The 27,542-nt window shown below is 42.9% G+C and overlaps 1 protein-coding gene across 1 annotated transcript in view; it reads right to left on the minus strand.

Annotated features, from left to right (window-relative positions):
* The window catches only part of Shq1 (SHQ1, H/ACA ribonucleoprotein assembly factor), a 106,103-nt gene that overhangs the window by 69,929 nt on the left and 8,632 nt on the right, over positions 1–27,542 (minus strand). The window contains exons 5-6 of the mRNA XM_052722042.1: positions 19,455–19,567; positions 10,676–10,803 (exon numbers count right to left, since the gene is read on the minus strand). Coding sequence (XP_052578002.1) covers positions 10,676–10,803; positions 19,455–19,567 — 241 coding nt within the window. The remainder of the gene's footprint in view (positions 1–10,675; positions 10,804–19,454; positions 19,568–27,542) is intronic.

The following is a 27,542-nucleotide window of genomic DNA, read 5'->3' on the forward strand; positions in this document are numbered from 1 at the left end:
TCACCACGTCCAAGGACCACACAATCTAGTTACAAAAAAGATCATTCAAAGGTCTCATCATGTTTTGTGTAAGTTTATGTTTTTGTGTTTGGGCTGCATTCATAGCTCTCATCCCACAGGCCACAGGCTGGACACATCTGAGCTACCACAGTCATTCAAGGCCCCAAGCAGAGAACCCATCAGGTTGTATGGAGACTGTGAGAACACAAGCATGAGATAAGCTCTTCTTTCAGTTAGTGCCACTCTGCTAAACGGATGGCATTATTGCCTAGTTGTGTAGGCAAACTGGGTTTGCTTTGTGAACTGCCCATCAAACTGTGTTCTGTCCAATTTTTCCTACTGAACAGCTTGGCCTGTCGAATTTTTAAAAACTTTTTGTGAATTATAAATATAAATCCTTGGGTCAGCAAGATAGCTCAGCAGGTAAAAACACATGCTGATCATGGCCAAGGACAACCTGAGTTTGTTCCCAAGAACTCAATAAAGGGGGAAGGAGAAAACCAACTCCACAAAGTTGTTCTCTGACCTCCACACATGAGCCATGGAATACATAAACCCACACACAAGTAATAAACTGAATATATTAAATATAAATCCCAACCAAATTTCAAATCTGCTGACTGTTTGGGATATCTTTTGCCACAGAAACTGTTTTCATACATGCAGGCAAAGCACTAACACACATTTTAAAAAAATAGTAACTGTAAAATAATAATAATAGCAAACCTATCTGGAAGCCAGCTTTTCATGTTTCAAGACTTCACTTTATTCCAGATGAACAGTGAATCCCACAACACTGAACCACCAACTTCGTCAGACAGATCTGCTGCTTTTGTTACTAAAATTACTTCAAAGTATTTTTGTTTTTTGTCAACTGTTGCAAACACAGTATTTCCCCCACTTCCATCATTAAATACTTCATGATAAAAGAGAAAAAATATTTCTTTTTTTATATCAGCCACTTTACCAAATATTGACTACATATTCTAAAACAACACATTGAAATTCTTAAATGTTAATGATACAACCAAATGCTTTATTTACATGAAGACAAGCAAATAAGAGACTTCAGTTTCTAAGTTCCCTCTGATGCCTACAATTTAGGCCATCTATCATGCATCTCTTAATATCAAGTCTTTAAAGAAACCTATGTGTGCATGTGTGTATTTTATGGTGTGTGGAGATATGTGTATGTGTGTGGGTGTATTTGTGTGTGCATGCATGTGGAGGTCAGATGGTTGGCATCAGGCATTTTCCTCCATGCTTTCCTCTTGGTGAGCCTGGAGCTCAACAATTCTGCTTGTCTAGCTAGCCAGCTTGCTCTGGGGATCCCCTGTCTCTATTTCTAGGATTGTAGGTAGGTTACCACACCTACCTAGCATTGTATGTAGATGCTGGGGATCCAAATTCAGTACCTTCCACATACATGGTAAGCACTTTACCTACTGGGCTCTCTCTCCAGCCCCATCATGAAGTCAGTCTACAGTTAAAGAAAGATCATGTAACATGTTTTCTACTCAATCTCACACTAACACTATCAGTTCTCAATACTATACAAAGTAAAATAAACCCAACCCCAGCATAATCCGAAAGAGTAACTGCCAAAACCACAAACAATTCAGTTTCCAGTTCTTGTAAGCAAAACATGGCTGCATTAGCTACTTTTCTGTTACTATCATGAAACAACTTATAGAAGGAAGAGTTTATTTGGCTTATGGTTCTAGAGGGTGAGAGTCAATCATGGCAGAGAGGTGGGGAGGTATGGCAGCAAGTGGGGGCAAGCGTGGCAACAGAACAGGACAATGAGAGCTCATAGTTCAACCACAAGTACCAAGCAAAGAGAAACAACTAGAAGTGGGGTGAGGTTATAAAACTCAAAAGCCTACCCCTAAGTACTCCTTTAGCAAGGTCACACCTCCTCAATCTCCCCAAACAACTCCACCAAGTAGGAACCAAGTGTTCATACATCCAATCCTACAGGGACATTTCTCATTCAAATCCCCAGCATACACTAATGGCCATAACTAAGTACAAAACACGTTTAGTTCAACTTCAAAAGTCCCCAGTTGCCGGGCGGTGGTGGCGCACGCCTTTAATCCCAGCACTCGGGAGGCAGAGCCAGGCGGATCTCTGTGAGTTCGAGGCCAGCCTGGGCTACCAAGTGAGTTCCAGGAGAGGCGCAAAGCTACACAGAGAAACCCTGTCTCGAAAAACCAAAAAAAAAAAAAAAAAAAAAAAAAAAAAGCCCCCAGTCTTTCACAGTCTCAACACTGTTCAAAAGTCCAAGGGCAGCCAGGAGGTGGTGGCACACGCCTTTAATCCCAGCACTTGGGAGGCAGAAGCAGGCAGATCTCTCTGAGTTCGAGGCCAGCCTGGGCTACAAAGTGAGTTCCAGGACAGCCAAGGCTACACAGAGAAACCCTGTCACAGAAAAAAAAAGTCCAAGGGCTCGTCTGAGACTCGAGGCAATCTCTTACTTGTAACCCCTGTAAAATCAAAAAGCAAATTACATACTTCCAACATACAATGGCGCAGAACATGCATTACCATCCCAAAAGAGAGGAATAAAGGCAGTGAGAAATATCAGACCAAAGCAAGGCTGAAACCCAGCAGGACAAACTCCAAATCCTGTAGGTCCATGTCTAGTGTTAAAGGGCTGAGATGGCTCTGTCCCTCCAGATTTGCTGCCTGCAATATATATATATATCTCCTCCCTTGGGTTATGTCTTTTTCCTTTTCAATTGCTGTGACAAAACACCATGACAAAGACAAAATACAGAAGAAAGCATTTACTTGAACTTATCTTCAGAGGATTAGAGTCAAAGATGGCGAAGCAAAGGCATGGCGGCAGGAGAGCTGAGAGCTCACCACTTGATCTGTGAGCAGAGGCAGTGAGAGCCGACCAGGAACGACGCCAATCTTTGGGACTTCCAAAGCCCACTCCTAGTGACACACCCACTCCCTCACACTTCCTAAACCTTCCCAAACAACTGCAGCAACGGGGGGCCAAGCATTCAAACCTCTGAGCCTATGCGGGCTGCTCTCACTCAAACCTCCACAGGCTGCTTTTCACCAGCATGATGCTCTCCATGGCAGACAGACCAGGCTGGCACCTCTCAACATCCTGGGTGCTCTATCCCAACCCAGGCATCCATTTCACAGCTTCGCACAATGTCCTCTACAGTTCTGCAGGGACTCCCCTGTCACACGTTGCCTGGCCTCAATGGTTCTCCAAAACCACATAAGCAGAATCCATGATTCCCCCTCACTCTTCTTCTATCCTCCATGCCATCAAAGCCAGCACGACATGGATGACACTGCTAAGTGTGGCTATCTCCAAATAAAAGTGCAGCTGATCTCTCATCTTACAGAGTAGTGCTTTTGTTCCATCTCCTATCAGTCACTTTGAAATTCACTCCAAAGTTTCTCATCCCACTAGCAGAGGAGCTCTGCTTCCACTTCTGGTGCTTCATATAAAAATGATATCAGAGGCTGGAGAGATGGCTCAGTGGTTAAGAGCACTGACTGTTCTTCCAGAGGTCCTGAGTTCAACTCCCAGCAACCACATGGTGGCTCTCAACCATCTGTAATGAGATCTGGCGTTTATAATAAATAGCTAAATCTTTAAAAAAAAAAAATGATATCAAAATGACTTGCATCGTACAAGACAGGCTAACCTGCTGTGATGAAGAGCCGCCAATGGCAGAAGAACAATAGCTTATGGAAAACATGTTTCCCTCACTCCGCTACCCTGAGAAAGGGACAAGGGCCCGGTGGACATCGGCCTCCCTGGTATATGACTTCTTTCTATACACATCCAAGATGGCTGCTCTGGGTTTGTATCATTTTCTAAATGGTGAGAAAGAAGAAAGTTGGAGGAGGATGGCAAGCATCTTCTTCCTAAAGAAGGGATCCAGAAAGTATACATATCACTACCCATCATGTCCCTCCAGCCAGTACTGGAACACATGGTCACGTCCAGCTTCAAGTAAAGAAAGGAAACCCAGTCACTAGCAGAGTGAGATGTGCCCAGCTGTAACTCAAGGAGGTCTCATACTAAAAGAAGAGCCATGAAAAGACACATGGCTCTCTGCTACCCTGCCCAGAGACCAAAAATTATTAGGCTGCCTTTTAATATTCTTAAATCATTCTCCTGATAGACAGATAGGATAGCTGCCCATTCTCTTACTGTCACAGCTCAACAAGACTGTCCTCCTATTCACAATTTGTCAAAGGTCATATAAAATGATATAAGCCCTTGCATTAGTAAAGGCCGTTATCTAGCTTATGGTGGGACTGTGATACAGTAGAATCTTGAAGGTGGAGCCAAATGGGAGGGCACAGACCATAGGGAGCAGTCCTGAAGAGGATAGGAAGGATCCAGCCCTGTCCTAGGAAGGATCCCACCTCTTCCAATCCCTTTCACATCCCGGCCGTAGGTGAACGGCTTCACCATGAGCTTCAGCTGTGATTTTCTGACCCACCATAGCCCCAGCGCTCAGAGCCAAACCATCACAGAAGAACGTCAAGAACCAGGACAGACTTGCCTCTTCTACAGTTGCTTGGCTCAGATATTTTGCTATAGTAACAGAGAGCTGATTACCATAGCCCTTTTCATACAGACTTTTCCAAACTCACTCCTGCCTTCTTGTATGAGTTTAACATGACTTTTTTATTTGTTTAAAACTTTTCCAGCCTAAGAGAAAAAAAATTCTCAAACACACTGAAATAAGTAGAAACAATACTCCTTTTACTTATTAAAATGCACATAGTGCACAAAAAGTTTTGAAATATATTTAGATAATTATTTTTTTCAACCATGTGAGCAAATCTATGCAAAAAGGAAGGGAAGAACTGCACTTCTATAGGCATGGTTTCCACAAATGACAAATGATTTCAATAACTTACTTAATTTGTTGGCCATCATAGTTAAGGAATATGTATTTTTAAAAATGAAACATAGGTATGTGACAGGTAAAGCATTCTTTAGCGAGCAATGTTTAAAAATAAAATTAGACAGATAACTTGAACGTTGTTTGCCTCACTAAAGGACTCATCTAAAGCTGCCCTTATTGAAACAGAAGTACTCAGCTCACATTGAATGACTCAGTTTAAAGAAGCCGCATGAAGAAACACACTCAATACATGAAGAAAGCACACCTGACCGAGTCTTTGAGACCCTTGTACTTAGCAAGAAGATTTGAGACAGGATTCCCTTAAGCACAGTTTTTCCGACAGTCATTAATTTAGCTAATAGGAAAGTGCCAGGTGTTCACAGCAATATGAGCTCACTAGAGAACAGCCTTTATACCCTGGTTGACTAATAAAGACCTCTGCTTCCACATAACTCCTGAATCACAGAGTTAGCACGCCCAGAACTGTCTTTAAACACATCAACTCCTCTACACGTTCATGTCTCCATTCTTAAGTAACTATAGCCACACCTGTTTGACAATCTGACAAGGTTAACCTCAGCACTGTCAGCTCCGACGTTACACTCCATATGGAAGGATATCCACACATTATATATCACTTTCCATGACTGGACAGCATGGGAAAAGCCTACCTGACTGTACTCCTGAATTTATAGATGCTATGGCCACTAGCCTTTACTACTAGCCTTTTCTTAAAATAGCAACCTTTTCTGAGCATTTCTAGGTTCTATTTTCGTCTTCTTAGCTCAAATGTATTTTATATTTGATCCAATCAAAAGAATCAGAGGATATACAACAAATAAGGATATCATTATAGAAATCAAAAAGTCTGAGCTTCCTAAACCCCAACTTATCAGGGCTGTAAATCACATCCCAAAGGGGAATTTGGGGTAGCTAGCACACAATCAGGTCTAACCCAGCAGCAGTACAGGAAATACCTACAGACGCAGGGCTAACAACACCTGAGTGGTCACTACCTCAAGCAACATCTGTCAAGCATTTGTGTGACTTATCTGCAGAGTTCACAACATTTTAGAGAATTATACTCCTAAAAATAATCCTTGGTAAAACAAAAGGCAGCTCAGTGGGGCTGGAGCAGACACTGGAGCCAAAACATTAAAGCAGATGGCCCAGGTCCACCTCCCAATGTTAGCAGCCTCCCTGATAGTTCTGAGATCTGCGAAGAAGTCCCAGGAAGAGGGAAAGATGCTGGGGAGGTACTTGCTCTTTGTCCCGAATTCCTTCTGGTTTGTTACTTTAAACCTTCTCTTCCTTTTGAAATCCCCCTCCCAAACACCCCTGTCTTGTCTGGATCAGCAATTCAGTCATCCAGAATCTGGCTCCTCGGAGTAACACGTATCTGTCCATTGCACTGTCCGTGCACTGGAGACAGATCAGGACCCTGCGCTCCAGTCAGGCCTCAGCTAAACGGGCAGCCCTGTCGTCCAGCATTTTCAAAGCTGACACTGCCAGTTATCTCCACAAACACTCAAGGGCTCGCTGGTGCCAAACAGGATGGCCTGCGAGGAAGTTCACGGACTGTAAATGTTATGTGGTGTCATAACAAGCAATTATGTGCCAAGACTCCTGGGCTGACGTTAACCACTGAAAGACAACTTGGGAAATGTGGTGAGTCCATCCTCGTGAAACCGGAGCTCCCAGGGAGCACAGCATTTAACACTGCCACTCAGAAGCCTTTGGGGAGGAAAATCTGGATCTTTATAAAGCTGAAGATGTTAATCACAGACTCCCTTCTGTAACTCTGGACTCCAATAAATATGACCAGAGTCAGCACCCCAGCAAAGACAACAGCTAAGTTTACCACCTCCAGCATCTCTAGAACCCAAAACAAAGCAGGTCACTCTAGTACAATGAAGAAGGACTCCAAGGTGCACCCGTATCATCTGTACTGTCCTAGCTGAATGACAACATCTCACTGTGTGACAGGCAGGAAGACAAGGCAGCAGAGAAGGGCAGAGACAATGTGGAGGAGGTGACAGCCATGGCAGCAACATGTATCCTGGTAAACGGAACTGCAAAGCTAGTTCCTTGCTTTATGTCTTTTCTCCCGTATTTTATCCTACTTCAACACACCAGTTCATTCCTCCCGTTCTGGGTGTCTCAAATATTTAAATCAGAATAAAGTGAAAGAAAAATCTCATTAACAGGAACTTTCCATTAAAGATTTGTACAATGCACCAAAATGGCAATTTGACAGAAGTCACTCAATCCCTGGCTCTCCCGCCATTCGGCTGACTCTCTAACAATAATCTCGAACACTCACAAGCACTGAGGCTTTTGCACACACAGCCTCATTCAATCCTGATGGCAGCTCGGAGGGAGGCAGAAGATTTCCAGAGCCACCCAAGGCTGCACGGTCACTCGGCTGGCAGCGACTGGGGGAGTGAAACGCAAGCCTCATATTCAGCCATGTCCCGCCTATACTTAATCTTATACCTGACAGAATGAAGGAGGCCCTTTCTGCTCACTACAGCTCAAGTTCTTCCACCTTAGAGCGTATACCCTTGCTGTTTTGAAAGGTGACTTTCTGAATGAATCACCATAATGGTTGAGCAGACTGACTGCCTGAACCACCAGCCTGGCTACAAGCCACGAGTCAGAGAAAGGGTCAGCAGCCAGCAGTTAAAGGGACAGAGCACTGGCTCCATCTGCTAATGTTACAGAAGACCTAACTCAAAGCACTGCTGACATGAAGAACTGGCCTCAGCACACACTGCCATTATTAAAGGAGAGCGAACTAGAGCTGAAATCAAAGGGAAAGAATGCCTTCTCCTGATTTTTAGGGCAACTAGCTCACTCTGGTGGAGAGAAAACTCAACTACACAGCCACAAGCTTCCTCTCACACCACCTCACCACAACACTGCTGACACTAGGAAGACAGGCTGACCTGTATGAGCAAACTACCTGAGACCACTTAGCTTAGCATTAATGACCCAAATTGCGTCAGCAATGCTACATCTGCAAGTCTGTTAGCTGGGGAGGGAGTCTGAAGGCGTCTTAAGGGCACACACATCAAATACAACCACAGAACACGCTGAAAACAATGGCGCACACACACCCCTACTCAGAACCAATAGTCTAGTTTCCAAAGTTACAATGGCAATTTTTCACTCTAACAAAGCTTCACCACAAAAATACTTAATAAACTATTCTTAATGCCTATTATATTATAATCACTATACCGCATGCTAAAAAAAAAAAAAAAAGAGGTGACTAGCAGCTACTGGACTGCTTGATGATAATTTTTAGTTATTGATCCAGAAGAGACCATAACTACTTCAGTCAGACTGAGGTAAAAATAGCTCCTGCACTAGCAGTGACAGCAGTAACTAAACCCCAAATGACTGCCAGCAATACAGCAAAGTGTTCCCCAATCATGGGAAATAAAACACAAGACAGCAGCCAGAGATTTCATGTACAAGAACAGGTGAATGGTCTGTGTGTGCTCATGTGAAAGATTTTCAACCTACAGGACAACCCAAAACAAAGACAGCAAGATCACAGCCACAGCGCCTTCTGTGTACAGCATCTTAAAACAAATATTTAGATGTGGCGTCTGTACTTTAAAAACACCCCAGGCTAGGAATACAGCTGGGGGAAGGTATACAGCTTGGCAGTAAAGTATGTGTTTAGCATATATAAGGCCCTAGGTTTGATGGTCAACACAAAAATAAATTAATTTGAAATACATGCAAAACTGTTACAGTAATTGCTTTTATGAGGAGAAACTTGGGGAGAAGGGAAAGTGTAGTTGGATTTTTTTTTAACTCTTTGGGGGCCCGCCACCCAGCTCCCAAATAAATACACAGAGACTTATTCTTAGTTATGAATGCCTGGCCTTAGCTTGGCTTATTTCTAGCCAGATTTTCTTTCTTTCTTTTTAATTAAAATTTTCTTTTCATTTTACATACCAACCACTATTCCCCCTCCCTCCTCTTCTCCCATCCCCCCCACTTCCCTCCCTTCCTACCCCCATCCATTCCTCATAAGGGGTAAGGCCTCCCTTGGGTATTTAACACAGGCTGGCCTACCAAGCTGGGGCAGGACCAAGTCACTGCTGCACCTCCACCCCACTGCATCAAGGCTGAGTAAGTCATGGCACCATAGGGAATGGACTTTAAAAAGCCAGTTCATATACCCAGGATGAGTCCTGGTCCTATTGCCAGGGGACCTACAAATAGATCAAGCCACATGACTGTCACCCTCATTCAGAGGGCATAGTGTGATCCCATGCAGGCTCCCCAGTTGTCAGTCCAGAGTCTGTGAGCTCCCACTAGCTTGGGTCAGCTGTCTCTATGGTTTTTCCCATCATGATCTATACCACCCTTGTTCCTATAATCCCTCCTCCCTCTGTTCAACTGAACTCCAGGAGCTTGGCCAAGTGCTTCTAGCCAGCTTTTCTAACTTAAATTATCCTGTTTCTCTTTAACTATGTTTTGCCTCTGGGCTTTTTACCTTTCTTTATTCTATATATCTTTCCTTCCTTCTTACTCTGTGGATGGCTGGGTGGCTGGGTGACTGGCCCCTGGCATCCTCCTCTCCTCTTTTTCTTGCTCCTTCCTCTTCCCTTTTCTCGAGCCTAGATTTCTATTTCTCCTCCTATTTATTCTCTCTGCCTGGCAGCCCTGCCTATCTCTCCTGCCTCATATTGGCTGTCCAGCTCTTTATTAGACAATCAGGTGATTTAGACAGGCAAAGTAACACAACTTCACAGAGTTAAACAAATACAACATAAAAGAATGCAACACATCTTTGCATTATTAAATGTTCCATAGCATAAACAAATGTAACATGCCTTAAACTAATATTCCACAAAAGGAGAATTTATATTCCATTTATGATTCTTTAGAATATATATTCTTATGTATGTACTCATTTCATTAAATGCTGAAATTTAGTTTTAGTATATAAAGAAAAGCCAAATCAGCCTATCAGACAACGTGGGACTCCTGTTCTTATCTAACTGACACCATTAGGACTCTACTATACAGACCTAGAACAATCAGCTTGTGCTGGACCAATGATGAGAACATATGCATCCAAGAAAGGACTCTGGTAATTCTTGTCTTCACATGGGACAGTCACCTCTTGTAGCTTGCCATATTCCCACCTCAGCATTCTCCAGTACAAATGCTTTCACCATGCTCTGGAAACTATGATGGAAAGACAGCTATTCTGGCTTCCTCATACCACTACCTGAGAATAAACAGAGGAGGCTACATCTAATTCATTCACTAGAGGGAGGGAATGAGTCTGGGTCTCCCTTACTTATACTCATGAATCCTCAGCACAGGCACACAGTCATATCTCTCAAGCAGATTCTTCAACTATGAATGTTATGTGTGTCATATGTGTATCCCTAATTTTCCAAAAATAAATCAATTCAAAACTTAAAAGGACTCCAGTGAGTCTAAAGTAAAATTTATTTCATAAGAATTTTCTAACAAACATAAGCTGAATGATTTAGTGTGGAATTTTCAAGCACAGACTAAGACCTGGAACCTGTGCAAGCAGCATAGGCTATGATACCTCACAGTTCAAATCTACCAGCAAAGAAAGGCAAACACACAGGTGGAATTAGCTACCAAAACTCCCATTTTCACAAAGAAAGGCAAGTAAAATCAGATGCCATACAACACGAAAGGCAGTGGCTTGGCACGCGATGTGAGTTTTAAAAATCACAAATGACCACAATGAAAACATGATTTGAGTTTCTTACCTAATGCAGCATTGTCTCCATGCTCTTGGCTCTTTCCCAAAGAGGCCATCATCTCTGCATGTGCATCATTCCACCAGGGATTATACTTCAAAATCTGCTCAATTGCCTCATCTTCAAAGAAGTCAGCTCTGCTCAAAAACCAATGGGTTTGTTACATAAGGTTACACTGGCTTTCTTTCCTTCTTTTTTATAATCTTAATTTATCACAATTGCCCAGAAGTAGAGATTACATCAACTCAACACACAATCTGAGAGAAGAGCAAGTGTAGTGCTGACTTTATGGTTACTAATCCCATACAGCAAAGGGCGACCTGACTAAAGGAACAGTGGTCATTTCTGATCTTTTCCACAGAAAGCACACGGAAGAACTGTCCTACCCTGAGGTCTCCTCCTACTGCAGTGAAGCTGAGTGAATCTGAACGCTGACTGCACTGCAGCCTAGAGCCAATGCTGGGTGTATGAGCAGCACAGATCTAGTAATGCTAGGATAAAGGAAAGATCTTCCAGACCCAGCAGCAAAAAAGCAAACAGATGAGCAGATGATTCAGGACACTGCATTGCCACAAAGAGACTGAGGATGGACGGACACACACACACACACACACACACACACACACTCTCTCTCACACACACACTCTTGCTGGAGATGTCTTTCTGTATGCTGTAAATGTGCTGCTCTGATTGATTGATTGATTGATTGATTAAGAAAACGCTGATTGGCCAGTAGCCAGGCAGGAAGTATAGTATAGGTGGGACAAGCAGAGAGGAGAATTCTGGGAGTAGAAGGCTGAGTCAGGAGACGCTGCCAGCCACCGCTGCCGCTATGAGAAGCAAGATGTGAAGTACAGGTAAGCCACAAGCCACATGGCCACTTATAGATTAATAGAAATAGGTTAATTTAAGATATAAGAACTGGATAACAAGAAGCCTGCCATGGTCATACAGTTTATAAGTAATATAAGTCCCTGTGTGTTTACTTGAGTCTGAGTGGCTGCAGGCCCGAGTGGGACTGGAGAAAATTCCAACTACACACTCTCTCACACATATTCTCTCTCTCTCTCTCTCTCTCTCTCTCTCTCTCTCTCTCTCTCTCTCTCTCTCTCAATATTGTGTCTCCCAATATATTATGCACCCTAATAAACTTATCTGGGGTGGGAGAACAGAACAGCCACTAGATAGACATAGAGGCCAGAAAATGGTGGCGCACACACCTTTTATTCTATCACTTGGGAGGCAAAGATCCATCTGGATCTTGGTGAGTTCAAGGCCACACTGGAAACAGCCAGGCATGGTGACTCACACCTTTAATCCCAGGAAGTGATGGCAGGAAGCAAAAAGGTATATAAGGCATGAGGACCAGAAACTAGAGTCTTCTTAAGCTTCAGGCTTTTAGCAGCAGTTCAGCTGAGATCCATTTGGATGATGACTCAGAGGCTTTCAGTCTGAGGAAACAGGATCAGCTGAGAAGATGATAAGGTGAGGTTGGCTGTGGCTTGTTCTGTCTCTCTGATCTTTCAGAATTTACCCCAATATCTGGCTCTGGGTTTGTTTTTTTAATTAATAAGATCTTTTAATATTTGTGTTACCTCTCTCTCTCTCTCTCTCTCTCTCTCTCTCTCTCTCTCTCTCTCTCACACACACACACACACACACACACACACACACACACACACACACTGAAACACACTATTCAGCATGAAAACTTTTTACTAAAATGCTAGCTACTTTATTTAGCTATGCTAATCTTAGCAGTTCCTTGATTTAAAATTATGAAAAAAGATGAAAACAACCTTTGTAGAAATCAGAATACCCTAGCCTTTAGGAGTTTTCTATACTTTCTCAGTTTTAACTAGAAAAATGAAAAATACATTTAAAATACACCTTTAGCTCTTTTTAGAAGACACATTCAGAAATCCCATGATCTTGCCTTTGAAGCTGAAAACTGGTATTCCTGGGGAAGAACAGCAAGTCTAAGCCTTTCTGAAGTTCCCATGTGTACTTCAGTTGACTAGAAACTTACGGAGTCCATTGCTGTCATAAGCACTCATGGTTTAATGACCTCACACACTTCATTTTTTTCAATGAAGAAAGTGCAGTCTTTTTAAAATCAGAAAGACTGCAGACTCCCTCCACTCCGCCCAGCATTATCATCTGAGAAGACTACTACTGAAGCTCTCATTTACCTGGGTGGAAACTGAGGCCCAGAAAAGTGACATATCTTAGCCAAGACTAAAACAGTAGTAAGAGGCTGGTCAGATGGCTCAGCAGGTATGGACGCCTGCCCCTAAGCCATACTGCCTGAGTCTGACTGCAGAACCAGTATGGTGGAAGTAAAGAACGGACTCCCACAGTTGTCCTGACTTCCACATGCATGCTGTGACAAATACAAATCGTCCCTACACAACTACCCACACAAAAAAATTAATAAAAAGTTTACTTAAAGATGAAACAAATCCAGCCACGGCAGTGAACACCATGCCAGCACTTGGGAGCCAGAGGCAGGCAGATCTTTGTGAGTTCAAGCTTGGCCTGATCTACATAGTGAGTTATCGGACAGTGAAAGCTATATAGACAGACCCTGTCTCAAAAAAACTAATAAATAAATATAAGAAAAACCTCAGTAAATTCAGTTAAATGTGGAACCATTCAAGTCCTACTCCAGAATCAAAGTTCTTAGCAAACACAAACATTGGGTGCTACAGAATTGGCTCAGTGGTTAAAAATACTCATTGCTTTTGGAGAGGACCTTGGTTTGATTGCCAACACCCACATCGTGGCTCACAAGTACCTGTAAACCCAGGAGATCCAACAAACATCTTCTTCTGACCTGTGAGCACCAGAAACATATGTGGTATACATACATACATGCAGGCAAAAACGGTCATAAGGATTAAGTTAAATAAATCTTTAAAAAAATTTAAAAAGTTTATTTTTATGTACAAGGAAAAAAATACATACTGGACAAAACTGAATAGCTATTATCTTAAAGTAAAAATATTTACTATCCACTTCTGTCAGGTGCACAAAGCACACAAGACTAGGATAAAGCAGCAGTTCAACAAACTAGCCCTGCAAATCTGTTTTCTTATGAAGTGTCCCCTCCTCCTTAGGGAGCAGGCTCACCTGTTCTGAATGTAGGCTCTACTACAAATTCATCCACCTAACAGAATGTGAGCCTCTTCTAAGAACTGAGTGTCAAAAAAGTAATCGCCAAGAGTAAATGTGCTATCCTACGAACTGCCTGACTCATTCATATAAGTACCGGGGTTCACAAACCCTCTCTCCTGGTTGGTGTAGCCCTTGCCCCTCATCAAAGCAGCTTTTCTCTGCAGCAGGTGGGAAGCATCACAGAAAATCACAACTGCCAAAATACAGAGAACAACTGATGGTGGGGTGCCTATCCCCAAGGGATACAGTTACACCTAAGACTCAGGAACAGAGCCACAAGACCAGAGAGTCTGCTGTGACACTGTGTCTCCTAGAAATGAGAGGGATGCCACACTCAGGATACTGTAACAATATGGCTGCCTAAACAAGACTCAGACAATGGCGACACTAAGAGACATGCTAAAGTGGAAGACATAAATCTCAAGGGTCCCACCCCAGACAAGGAACTACAGGCAACTGACGACTACTGAGGAGGGGAAAATTAGTCTGCCCCAGGGATGAGCCCCCAAGTGGCTATCCAATATAAAATAATCAGCCCTAAAATCACACACACAGAAGCAACACTAAACAGAACTCAATAGGTTGGAGAGAGAGAGAGAGAGAGAGAGAGAGAGAGAGAGAGAGAGAGAGAGAGAGAGAGAGAGAAGAAACAATAACAATCCAAGAAAAAGGCCACAAATTAGAGAGTAATGGAGGACGGTATCAGAGAGGTCAAGAGGGAAAGGACAGGGAAGGGTTGGAGGGAGAAAAGGAAAGGGGAAAATGATACATTATATCTTAATCAAAAATTTAAAAATTATCAAGAAAAAAAAAGGAATGACTTTGCACCATATTCTAAGCTCCATGTTAGGCACTAGGCTTCCTCTGGTCTTTAGATACAGACTGCCCTGGCCCCCATACAATTGATAGTCCTACCAAAGACTCAAGTATGGCAGAATGCTGTGACACAGCAGCACAAAATCCTACAGCAAAACAAAAGTGACATGACATTCAAGGGTCTGGGGAGAAACACTATTTCAACCAACAGCTGATTAAGAATTCAACCCTAAGAGTTAAGGGTTGGGAGGGAGCTGGAGAGAGGGCTCAGCAGTTAACAACAGGCACTGCCTTTGCAGAGGGCCTGACTGGTTCTCAGACTCCACACAAGGCAGCTCACATACACCTGAACTCCGGCTCCAAGCACCCACCTCCCTCTACAGGCCTGCATCCCTGTGCACAGACCCACACACAGATCACACATGGATGCATAATTTAAACTAGAAAATAAAATCTAAAAAAAACAGGCTTAAAAGAGAGTAACCTGAGCTCAAAGAATAGAAATACCTAGAAAACAAGGCTCATATTGAAGAACTGCCAAGATAAGTTGAAAATAAGATACTGATAACAATAACCTTCCAGACATGCCTGATCCATGAACTACAGGCTGCAGACACCCCAGAGTAGTAGATATCAATCAGACCCAACACAATAATGTAAATTTACTTTATATACACATTCATATGTATATATGTATGTGTAGCTGGAGTTTTCCTGTGTCCACCCAGCTCCTGCAGCCACTCAGATCCCATAAACACAGAGAGACTTATATTACTTATAAACTGGCCGTGGCAGACTTCTTGCTATCTAGTTCTTATATCTTAAATTAACCTATTTCTATTAATCTATAAGTTGCCAAATGGCTCGTGGCTTACCAGTACTTTTACATCTTGCTTCTCATGGCAGCAGCGGCTGGCAGCGTCTCCTGACTCAGCCTTCCACTTCCCAGAATTCTCCTCTCTGCTTATCCTGCCTATACTATACTTCCTGCCTGGCTACTGGCCAATCAGCATTTTATTCATCAATTAATCAGAGCAACACATTCACAGCATACAGAAAGACATCCACAGCATGTATGTGTGTGGGTATGTATACACACACACACACACACATAACTCATTGTCTGCTTCCTGACTGTAAACTTTGTAGATAACAAGATCAAGATAAAGGTTGGACACACCTGAAAGCTACACAGGACTTACCCCTAAGGTCACTGAACACAGGGCACGCATCCTAGAGGGTCAATTCTAAAGCAGCAGAAACTGCCAGAACAGGATGGTGGCAGGGGACAGGGAGCAAAGTAGGTGGATCTGACATATAGGGAGAAGGCAGGGTCCTCAAGAAGTAGAAGCTGAGAACTCTGAGTCAAAGCAATGACCAGGACTATGGCTCAGCAATATAGGGGACACCAGTGCCCCTCAGGGAGACAGTGCCACAGGAGGCTGAAAGGCATGAGGAGAGGGATAACAGCTCCTGCCTGAGGCAGGTTAAGTTGGATGTGTCCATCTAGGACATGTAAATATACAGCTATCCACCAGGCAGCTGTACACACAGTCTGACACTCCCGTGGGAGGCAGAGTCATAAGCATTGTGACTAAGGAAGAGGGAAGAATCATGCAGGAAGAACCAACCCGGGAGAGAGTAGGACACGGAGCACTGAGGACGCAGGAAAAGAGCCCACCTCAAGAGGGCGCTCGAGAGAAATGTAAACTGGCTTGGTAGAACGGCATCCCAACCACCTCCACCTCATCCTACCACCCCAATACAACCCTCCAAAATGATAAACTGACTATTTTGAATAAAAATTCTCAGATACCATTCCAAGAATCCACACTGTGATAGGTTATTCTGTTTTCCATTTTTACACTGTACTGCAGATTGATTCTCATGTTTCATGCATGCTGGGCAAGTGCTCTACCACTAAACTACAGCCCTACATCCCTACCCTGCTTTTTATTTTTCATTTTGAGAGAGTCTCACTAAGTTGCCTAGATGGCTTTGGACTCACTTAATAGCTCAGGCAGGCCTTGAACTTGTAATCTCTAAACCTTACACTTGCTTCTTCATAGTCCTCATTACTGCCCTAGCCTCGAGTGTACCTAGGATTGTGGGCCTGCACCATCAGACCCAGCTAATGGTTTATCTTTACACTGTCTATGAATTAAGAGTTGCGTGAACATGTTTGTGACTGACTAACCATCTACTTCCACAATCAATTATCTCACATGTGACCTGACAGAGGAGCAGGGTCCGGGTCACAGAGAACACTGGATAGCACGCTAAGAGAGAGAAGCTCTGTCTGAAGCCAAAGGTAACCAAGCCATGGTGGAAGAAGAAAGCACCAGACCCTGAAAATGTCCCAACAGACACCTGATGACATGTACACACCTGCACTCACACACATGAGGAAATAAATAAGTAAAATAAAAAATTCTAACATGATATCCAAAAGAAATGATTAAAAAAGAAGAATCGGGAACAATGAGATTTATAAATCACCACGAACAGCATTTGCTCAGACTGCAGAGCATCCTAAAAGAATAATCAGACTGCATTAGACCCTGATTTTACAACAGATTTCAGAACAGTCATAACCCAAAAGTAGCTAGACTTCACTTTGAAATGTATAAATTCCTCCTTACAGGCAGTCGGCCTCACTCTGTCCTGCTTAGGGTAAAATCACATTCGTTTTCTTGAAGTCCCTTCAAAACCTGACATCACCACTCCACTGAGAACCACTCCTTAAGAAATGGAAAGAACGGTCCATGAAAACTACTAAAGGAAATGAGCTTCTGGGGCCAGTGAGATGGCTCAGTGGGTAGAGGTACCTGCCAAGCCTGACGACCTGAGTTCAATCCCTGGGAACCCAGATGGTGGGAGACGCAAGTCCTGCAAGTTGTTCTATGATTTCTACATGTGTTATGACGTGTGTATACACACACACACACACACACACACACACACACACACACACACACACACACCTCACACACTTCTCTCTCTCTCTCTTAAATATAGTTTAAATATTTTTAAAGAAAATAAGCTTCCGGATAAAGCTGCACAGGAAATGGAGGAAAACAGGGCCTGCTTAGACTGTCCTGCTGCCAACTACAAATCCCAATACCCTAATCCTCTCAGGCCACAGGCACACTCTTCTAGGCAGGTCTTCTAATTAAGCTCCCTCCCACGTGAAATTTCAGCCTCGGAAAGCTCATTCTGTTTTCATACTGGCTGAGAAATTTGCTGACAATGAAATTTCTACTTTAAATATTCAGCAGGATTCTAAATGGGTTTCTTCAAATTACTCTTCAGTGGACCTTTAAAACCACCATTGAAGAGATAAAAGTAATTAGAAATGGCAGTCTAAATGGAGCTGAGTCTCTCAGATGTCCTCCACAGTATACCACTACCCTCTCTCTCCCAGCTTCCCTTCGGATGCTCAACAGTTCAGCCACTCATCACCACACATCACTCATTCCATTTGCACATCACAAGATTCACTTCTGCCATTCCAATTAGTATCCCACTGGGTCACAGGAGAGAGAATGTTAATCACAAGAGCACTGGCAGTTAAAGTGGAATAGTGTACATAAAGGGGAAACACAGAGTGATAAACGGAACCTCTTTTCAAGTTTTACCCAACCCACTTAGTAGTAGTGTGACCTTGGGCAAGTACCTTCACCTCTTTCCTCCTTGTGAAAACTAAATGAAATAACCCTGAGGGGACTTGATAAGCCGAAAACATTGTACAAATGTATTGGGAAGCAGTGATTATAGTTATATGGGTAACAGTTTTGAAATCACTGGCCCAGGGCCTGGGAAAAATAATAAATGAGAGCTACATCAACAAATAAATTACACTCATTCTCCACATACCCTGGAAGAGGCATTCAGATGTCCAGTGGAAATGCAAAAAAGTGCTGCTATCTTGGCCAGGAAGAGACAGCACATCTCTGCTTTGATAAGTTACTTCTGCAAATATAGTTCTGATTACAGCAAAGGTTGCAACAGATGCAAGTGGAAAATACAGCACAACTAAGATTAGGTTCTAACGATGCTCTACCGGAGAGTAACTATTCACTGCTGATAAATGTCCTGGGAAGATCCCAGACTAGCAGGAAATATAGCACGTGTAGACCTGGGCTCTTGTGGAAATCAAGACATATTCATTCACATGCACAAATAACCATGACAAAAACTCTACTAAAAGAAGTACAAACAAACACTCTCCGACTTTGATGTTTTGAAGTCTGGTGAGGAAACTGCTAAAGAGTATTAAGAGTTCTCCATTGCTAGTATAAACTAAGTAGCAAGTTTACAAAGGCCACACAGGTACAGCCATTACAGGTTAGGGGAATGTGAATGAGGGTTAGTGCCTGCACTAACTCCAGGATCTAAAACACATGTGTCGAGGACCCTGAGGGGCTGAGAGATGGCTCACTCAGTAGAGTGCTTGCTATGCCAATACAAGGACCCAAGTTCGGGGCCCCAGCACCCTCCCAGCACTCTAGTTCAGCACAGAGAAGACAGATAGGTGGATTCTTGGAGCTCACTGGCAAGGCCTGATGAGCCAGCCTAGCTGAATGGGTGAGCTCTGTATTCAGTGAGAGACCTTGTCCCTGGAAATAAAGCAGAGTGACTGAAGAAGTCACCCATTGTCAAGGTTTGGCCTCTATGTACACACGGACACATAACTACACAAACACATGTATATACTCCAAGATTCTGGGGGAAAAAAACAACTAAGGAAGTGTTAAATAGCTATTTAACTGCCACAGAAGTTAATAATACTCACAGATAATGATCCGGGTCAAATTTGGCCAGCTCAGCAGCCAGGCGTTTCTGCCTTCGTTCAGTCAGAGGAGTGAAATCTGGATCCTTAATATCAATAACTTCACTCAGTTCATCCTAAAAACACCAGAACAAGAATGAACACTATCTCCAATCTTTAGCAATTAAAAATCAAATGGGGGGGGGGGGGGGGGTTGGAGAGATGGCTCAGTGGTTAAGAGCAGTGGCTGCTCTTCCAGAGGACCCAGGTTCAATTCCCAGCACCCACAACTGTCTGTATCTCCAGTTCCAGGGGATCTGGTACCCTTACACTGAAACACACGCAGGCAAAACACCAATACACATAAAAATAAGTAAAATAAGCTGGGCATGGTGGAGCACACCTATAATCCTAGCACTTGGGAGGTAGAGGCAAGTGGATCTCTATGAGTTCAAAGCCAGCTGGCTTACAAAGAGAGTTCTAGAACAGCCAGGGCTGTTACAGAGAAACTCTGCTTCATAAAACCAAGTATGTATGTATATATATAAATCAAATTGGGGGAAGGGAGAAGGAACCCCAAAACATGGAGGAATCTGCCTGATCACTAGAGTATGAAACAGCTTGTAATATTTAAATTCAGATCTAACAAACAGGTATGGTGCAAGCCTTTGCTCTCAGCCCTTGGGAGGCAGAGGTGGGCAGATCTCTCTGAGTTCAAGGCCAGTCTGGTCTACATAGCCAAGTCCCACCAGTCAGAGCTACACAATGAGACCTTGTCTCAAAATACAAAAAGCAAAATCAATCAAACAAACAAAAAGCTATAATTATTTGAATCTACTATTCTATAGACTCTGCTAGACACTTCCATATAAATCAACCCATTTTAACCCATAAAACAAACTAACCAGCATATATCAAGGCTATTAACATTTAACACAAAGGATCATGGGGCTTGTCACCAAGCCTGATCACCTCATCCCTAGAACCTATAAAGTAGAAAAACTCCAAGAAGTTGTCATCATGATTCCATACACATCCTGTAGCATACAGCTCCCACCATATTGTGGCAGGTGCATGTGTGCACATGTGTGCGTGTGTTCACACACACACACACACACACACACACACATTTACTTATTTAAAATGTTTAACACAAAAAGCAGAATTGAATAAACCCTTACAAACATACAGGAACATTTAATTCTCCATTCATTTTCCTTTTTAGCCGCGGAGATCTGAAAATTCCTGAAGACAGGAAGGTCTGAGTATCCAACATCTACAGAGAGACTTGGCTTCTTTCTTCCTACTGTCTAGCTCAAGGAACGAAATCCCAGTCTACTTTGTAAATACACTTGCTGTGCAGACTTGATGACCTGAGTTCAATTCCTGGAAACTACACAGAGATAGATGAAGAAGACCAACTCCATGAAGCTTTCCTCTGACCTCCATTCCCACAGGCACACATTAATAAAAAAAAAAATTAAAGAATTTTTATGAGTAATTCCGATGTCTTTGATTTTTCACTTGAAACTTTAAAATCTAATTCTAAGAATCACCACCTATCTTAAGCAAGATGTGCATATATGAACATGTAGCACGTTTTCCAAGCAGAATTCTACAGAACAGACATACACAGGAATTGTGAAGTGAAGAAACCTCTTCCAATCCAAAACATTCGCCCCCAGCTGTGGCTTTCTTCTGTCTGCTTCCACATCTGCTATCAACTCTAGGTGCAAGTACAGAACTGGGTGAAACAGAAGGATGTAATCGGGAAGAAATCAGGCAGTAACCTGGAAAGCTGTGCACACCAACTGTTCCGGAAGATTTGTAAGTGGAACACATACACGAAAAGAAAACAGAGTGACAAAGGAGGGTTGCTTTTGAAGTCAGTAGTCCTAGGACCTTGAGCAAGTCCCTTCACTTCTTATGTCATTAAAAAAAGAAAGAAAAGAAAAGAAACACTCATAGGAGAGCACTTTAAAGTTGATGGTCAGAATACAAGATGACTAAAACTAAAGTAAGCTATAGTAAGTTATGGGGAGTCATAAGGACCCAGTCTCCCTCCCTACATAACCATAATTTCCAAATTAAAAAAAAAAAATTCTTGGGCCAGAGAAATGGCTGAGTGGGTAATTTGATTGAGTTCAACCCCCAAGCCCCTCGTGGTGGAGGAGAGAACTGCCCCAAAAGCTCATCTCTGACCTCTGCCTGTAAAGCATGGCATGTAAACAAGCACACACACTCACACAAAATAAATAAGCATCTAAAGTTTAAAAGGAAAATAAACTCCTTCTTTCTTACCATAAGGCGTGGAGCTCTTAACCTAAGTACATTCAAATATAACGAAGGGATCCAGTGACCTTTTTGGAAGCGACTGGATCAACTAGAATATCTTCATACTTTCAAATACAAACATTTGAGGCAACAACCAGACTAATGGCTGTCCACAAACATAAAATTTACATTCCAAAGTTCCTTTGCAATTTACTTTTTGGAGACTTGGAATGCATTTTCCTACAGGAATCCTATCATAAATAGTAGTTAAGAGGCTCAGGGCAGTCCTCAAGTTTATGCAATTCATAATAAATTGAAACAGAACATTCATGATGCAAAGAACTTAACAAGCACACAGCAGAGTTTCCATGGGAAAAACGTGCAGTCTCTGGAGTTGAATCCACCAGAACATCTCCTCCCCAGAAATACAGCATCGGTTCTTCCTCCTCCCCTCAATTTCCTCACTGGAATTCCTGACTCCAGCCTCAGGTCTACAGGGCACATGTAGACAAGGGCCTCGGGAGGGCAGGCAGTACAATGAATCCACAGGGCTTGCCTGGGTCGGATCCTTCTGTGGGCACCACTGCTTTCCCTTGGACTGCAAATCCACAGCACGATGACATCCTCCCTCGGCTCCTCTCATCCCACGGCCTTATCTCCTCCCTCTGTGATTAGAGTCGGCCACATACAAAATCCATGTCGGTATCGTCCTTAATCACAGTTGCAGAGTTCTTCTGCCATGTAATGTAAAATCTTCACAGGACAGGTAATCACATGACCTCTTTTTGTTCTTCTTGGGGAAAGGGGTGGCATTCGGAGACACATGCTGTTGTTAGTATTAATATAATACAGGCCTAAATACACTCACTAATGTCAGATTCACTTTTCTCTCTGTCTCCATTCCATGGCTGTTCCCTGTTACTCACTGGCTTCCTACTGGAAACACAAATCCTCCTTCCACTTCAGGTTCTATACTTGATAACAGCAATTAAAGTGGGGGGAGGGCAGCAGAACAACTAATTATTGCACCTGGACAGACTTAAGGTCACGAATGGGCTGTAATCTGTGAGGACAGAAAACGGTGTTTCAGCAGATAAATGGAACCTTGGAACCTCGACTCCTAGCTCTACATCATCAAGCCCATCTTGCCTTTCAAACCAATGCCAGCCTTTCCCTCTGGCCTGAGTCTCTACTAGAGCCACATACTAGACTTTTCATTTCTGGAACATACACATCTGTCTCCACTCTGACCCGCTACATCTACAGTGTCCTTCTCATTATAACCCCATGCATGTCCTATCCTTCAAGGGGCCACCTCTGGGCATCCTAGTCACAACAGTCCCCAGTCTCACATACCACGGTTTTCCTCCACCTGCTACTATCGCCATTAACTTATTAGTTGTCTACATGATGACTGTCTGTCTTCTCCATAGACTGTTTCAATGCAGGGAGGGGTCTAGTCTACTTTCATTTTCACAGCATTCTCAGTGTGTAGTGTGGCTAATTTTATGTCAGCTTAACACAATAGTTTTGTTCTTGTTTGGTTGTTTTGGTTTTGGTTTTTTTTTTTTTTTTTTTGGTTTTCAAGACGGTTTCTCTGTGTAGCCTTGGCTGTCCTGGAACCCACTCTGTAGATCTCAAACTCAGAGATCTGCCTGTCTCTGATGCCTGAGTGCTGGGATTAAAGGTATGTACCACTACTGCCCAGCTAACATAAACTATAGTTATCAGAGAAAATGGAGCCTCAGTTGAGAAAATGCCTCCATAAGATCAGGCTGTAGGTAAGTCTGTAGGACATGTTCTTATTTCCCTTAGGGGAAGGGCCTAGCTCTTTGTGGGTGGTGCCATCTCTGGGCTGATGGTCCTGGATTCTATAAGAAAGCAGGCTGAGAAGCCATGAGGAGCAAGCCAGGAAGCAGCACCCCACCCCTCCATGGCCTCTGCATCAGCTCCGGCCTCTAGGTTCCTGCCCTGTTTGAGTTTCTGTCTCAACTTCCTTCAATGATGGACTAAGATGTGGAAGTGTAAGCCAAATAAACCCTTTCCTCCCCAACTTACTTTTGGTGATACTGTTTCATCACAGCAATAGTAACCCTAACTAGAACAGTGTGCCTAGCAGTCAGAAAGAAATCACTACTGAGTACATAGTGCACAGAGGCTGTAGACTGGTCTGGTTGCTGGAATAGAGATCCAGTAATGAGCACACAGATGGTCCCCAACCTCACGGGCTGAACTGGAGAATAAGAAAGTAACGCTTTCAGCCCCACCGCTGCTCCCCGCTAGTATACTGATTCAAGGCCACCAGAGCAATGCAGCAAAGAGACCACACCACATGCCTGCTCCCAGCTGGGCAAACCCCACCTGCATTGTTCTATGCACATACATAGCAGGGCCTTGCTCAAATTGAACCCTAATAAGAAACTAAAGCAGCTGGTTATGGTGGCGCACGCCTTTAATCCCAGCACTTGGGAGGCAGAGGCAGGTGGATGTCTATAAGTTTGAGGCCAGTCTCGTTTACAAAGCGAGTTTCAGAACAACCAGTGCTATACAAAGAAACCCTTTCGAAAAGCAAAAAAAAAAAAAAAAGAAAGAAAGAAAGAAAGAAAGAAACTAAAGCAAACTAAAAAGCAGAGGTAAGTTTTTGAATGTGAAAGGTCCTTCACATGCTCTGCACAGTATTTGTTCCCCATAGAGTAGCACACTTTGTTGGGGGCTGTACAACCTTTAGGAGGTGTGGCTTAGCTGGGAGAAGTAGGTCACTGGAGGCAAGTCCTTCCGGGTTATTATCCCCATCTACTTCCTGTCTTACTCGGCCTCCTGGTCCTCTGAGATGTGAGCAGCCTCTGCCACATGTTATCATCACCATGAATATGCTCATCTGGCATGCCTTCCCTATCATGATGGAAAGAAAACATGAAGCAAAATCTTTCCTCACTTAGATTGCTCCTACAAGGTACTGTAGTAAGAACAATGAAAAGCTAATACACAAAATCAGACTGGAATCTAAAAGGAAGGTATGGCTGGAGGTGCTGCTTGGTGGTAGAGCACTTGCTTAGCATGTATGTGGTCCTGGATTCACTTCTCAGTACTACAAAAGAAGAAAAAGTCTGAGGCACCAATCAACCCAAGGAAAGGAAGAACAGAGAATTAACTTCAGCAGGAAGAAAAGAATTCCTTTTTCTCTGTTTTAGAATTGCTGTGGTCACTAGTCCCGAGTGATCTGAAGATGAACACTGCCAGGAAAAGGTCATGGAGGACTTAAGCCAGGCTTGTGTGCACTTAAATCACAGATCAAACAGGACCCAAGCCGGAAAGAAAATGAACTGTGTGTGCATCTGGCCAGTGCGTCTCCTGGAGACAAAGGCCTCAGGTCCCTGAAGCAGCCAAAGGAAAGCAAGGGCCAGAAGGCCTGGCATCCTGCAATGAAGGCTGTCTCAGGAGACAGCTGGCTGGGATGGTGCCCAGAGACTCCAGGACTGCGGCTGCTGGCAGCCACCAGTGCCAACAGCTTGTTGTGCAGCCCTGACTCTGAGCAGCCAGGGCAGTTTTCCAAGGTGGCTGGCAGAGATTTCAAAAAAGGCAAGAAATCGGGTGTGTGTGTGTGTGTGTGTGTGTGTGTGTATGTACATGGGAAACAGGGGTGGGAAGGGTTGGTGAAAGGGAATTTGCTTCAGCAATAATATTTTCATTATCAGATAAAATACAGAAGTTTGCAAACCCATTTAAAGGGAGACAGGATTATTCTTGTAAAGGGTTAAATTATTCACTGAAGACGTTACTTTTTTCTTTGTATTACATTTTTAAATGAGTACATTGCTTTTATTATCAGAAAAAACACAACTATTTTCATTTAAAAGAATAGGGAAATACTGGCAATATACAAGTAGTTGACAAATGTTTTGGCTGTGTCTTGATTCAAAGACAGAAACTAGAGAAACTAAAATTGTGAGAAAACAGGATTAGAAAAGTCATTTTTTAAGTCGTATTATGAGATAAATGTTCTGAATCCTCTTACTGTGTGATAACCTTTTCTAGGAGCATCTCTAGCTCCCTCACTAAAGACAAAGGGCAATACATGGTCATTTTTAGCCACTTGATGGGACCATCACGAACAGAGCAGTTGTAAACACACCCGATAAAACATACCGACCTTACTAGGATTCTCGAAAATCTGATTAATTCCTAATGTTATGAAGAACACCATAGCCCTCAAATTTAATTTGTGTAAGAAATCCCATTTCTTTAAAGCTTTTTACTGGAAAGTGTAGACATAACAGTAAAGACACCTTGAGGAACCAGTATTGTTGGGCTGACGCAAGAACAGTGCTCAGAACAGATCCATATAAATGCCAACTTGGTGGCTTCAGGTTTCAGACTCTCTCTGGATTGCAAAGGTATTCAAGAACACTCACCATGTTTAACAGTGTGTGTTAGAAGGCTGCAGGAGCACTCTCTATCCAAGCACATTACTACTTCTACATAGTAATTAAGACACACACTAAGTATGTAGTTTAAAACACCTTTAAAAACATACTGGGGGCTGGAGAGATGGCTCCGTTGGTCAGAGCACTTGCCATGTGTGGTGGTTTGAGTGGCAAAGGTCACCCATAGGCTCAGACATGTGAACACTTGGTCACCTGCTGGAGCTCTGTTTGGACAGGTGATGGGTCTTTAAGGATGTGGAGCCGTATAAGAGGAACCACTGAGAAAGTGTATAGCTTCTTCCCACTCCTAGTTCCCTCTCTGCTTCCTGTGTGGAAGAAAATGGAATAACCTGCCTCCTGTTCTTGCCACTATGCCATGCCCTCCCCTAGACTATAAGGGACCCTCCCTCTAGAACCCTAAGTCCAAATAAACTCTTTCTTTCCTAAGCTGCCTTTGGTTGAGATATTTTATCACTGCAACAGGAACTGTGCTAGCCTGATGACCTGAGTTTGATCCTCAGAACCCATGGTACAAGGAGAAAAATGAATCCCAAAAACTATCCTCTGAGCTCCATGTGCATGCTAGACTACAAATGCACCTGCATTCACATGCATGAGTCATATACACATACACAAACATAATAATAAAATAATTTTTAATTAAGTAATTTAAAACATATTGGGAGAACCAGCCGTGTGTGGTCACTCACTCCTGTCATCTCACTACTGAAGACGCTGAGACAGAAAGATTACCAAAAGTTCAAGGCCAGCCTGATTTACATACTGACTCCAGGCCAGCCTGGGCTTTATAAAGTGAGAACTTGTCTCAAAAAAAAAAAAAAAAAAAAAGGAAAGAAAAACTAGAACAAAAACTATATTGTTTCAGATAAGGTTTTGGTGCCAAATTAAACATATGTGGAGACTGGAAGTTCTGAGAGTGTCTGGGATTCCAGTGTTCTGTGCATGGGGTGCAAGCCTCTCCTGCTAGCAGTGTACTACTTACATGATAAAACCCTTGGAGTCCACTCGCTCCAGTACTGTGCTTTTTCGAAACTGGGGGAACGGGAGCACAAGTTTTCAGGAAAACAATGTTCATGCTATTAAAGTTTGAAAAAGAGTTTAGTAATTTAGATAGTAAAACTAAATAAACAAACTCAGCATTCCTGACTGAGAAAGAGAAAGAAGATATAATCATAAAGGGATGGACAGGGCATCCTAACTACACTAATACTTCCTTTCCTATCCTGAGTGGCAAGTATATAGGTATCTCATGCTTTAGTCACACCATACAGACAGAGTACTACCTACATACAAGTCCTGAAATACCATGTTATTCCCAAGAGTATGTATAACTTTTATGTTTCAAAGCACCACTTTTTACAATAAAATCTAGGTGTCCTAGTATATGTTTGTG

This window comes from Peromyscus californicus, unplaced genomic scaffold (assembly GCF_007827085.1).
Source record: "Peromyscus californicus insignis strain IS unplaced genomic scaffold, ASM782708v3 Scaffold_6__1_contigs__length_162567912, whole genome shotgun sequence".
NCBI lineage: Eukaryota > Metazoa > Chordata > Mammalia > Rodentia > Cricetidae > Peromyscus > Peromyscus californicus.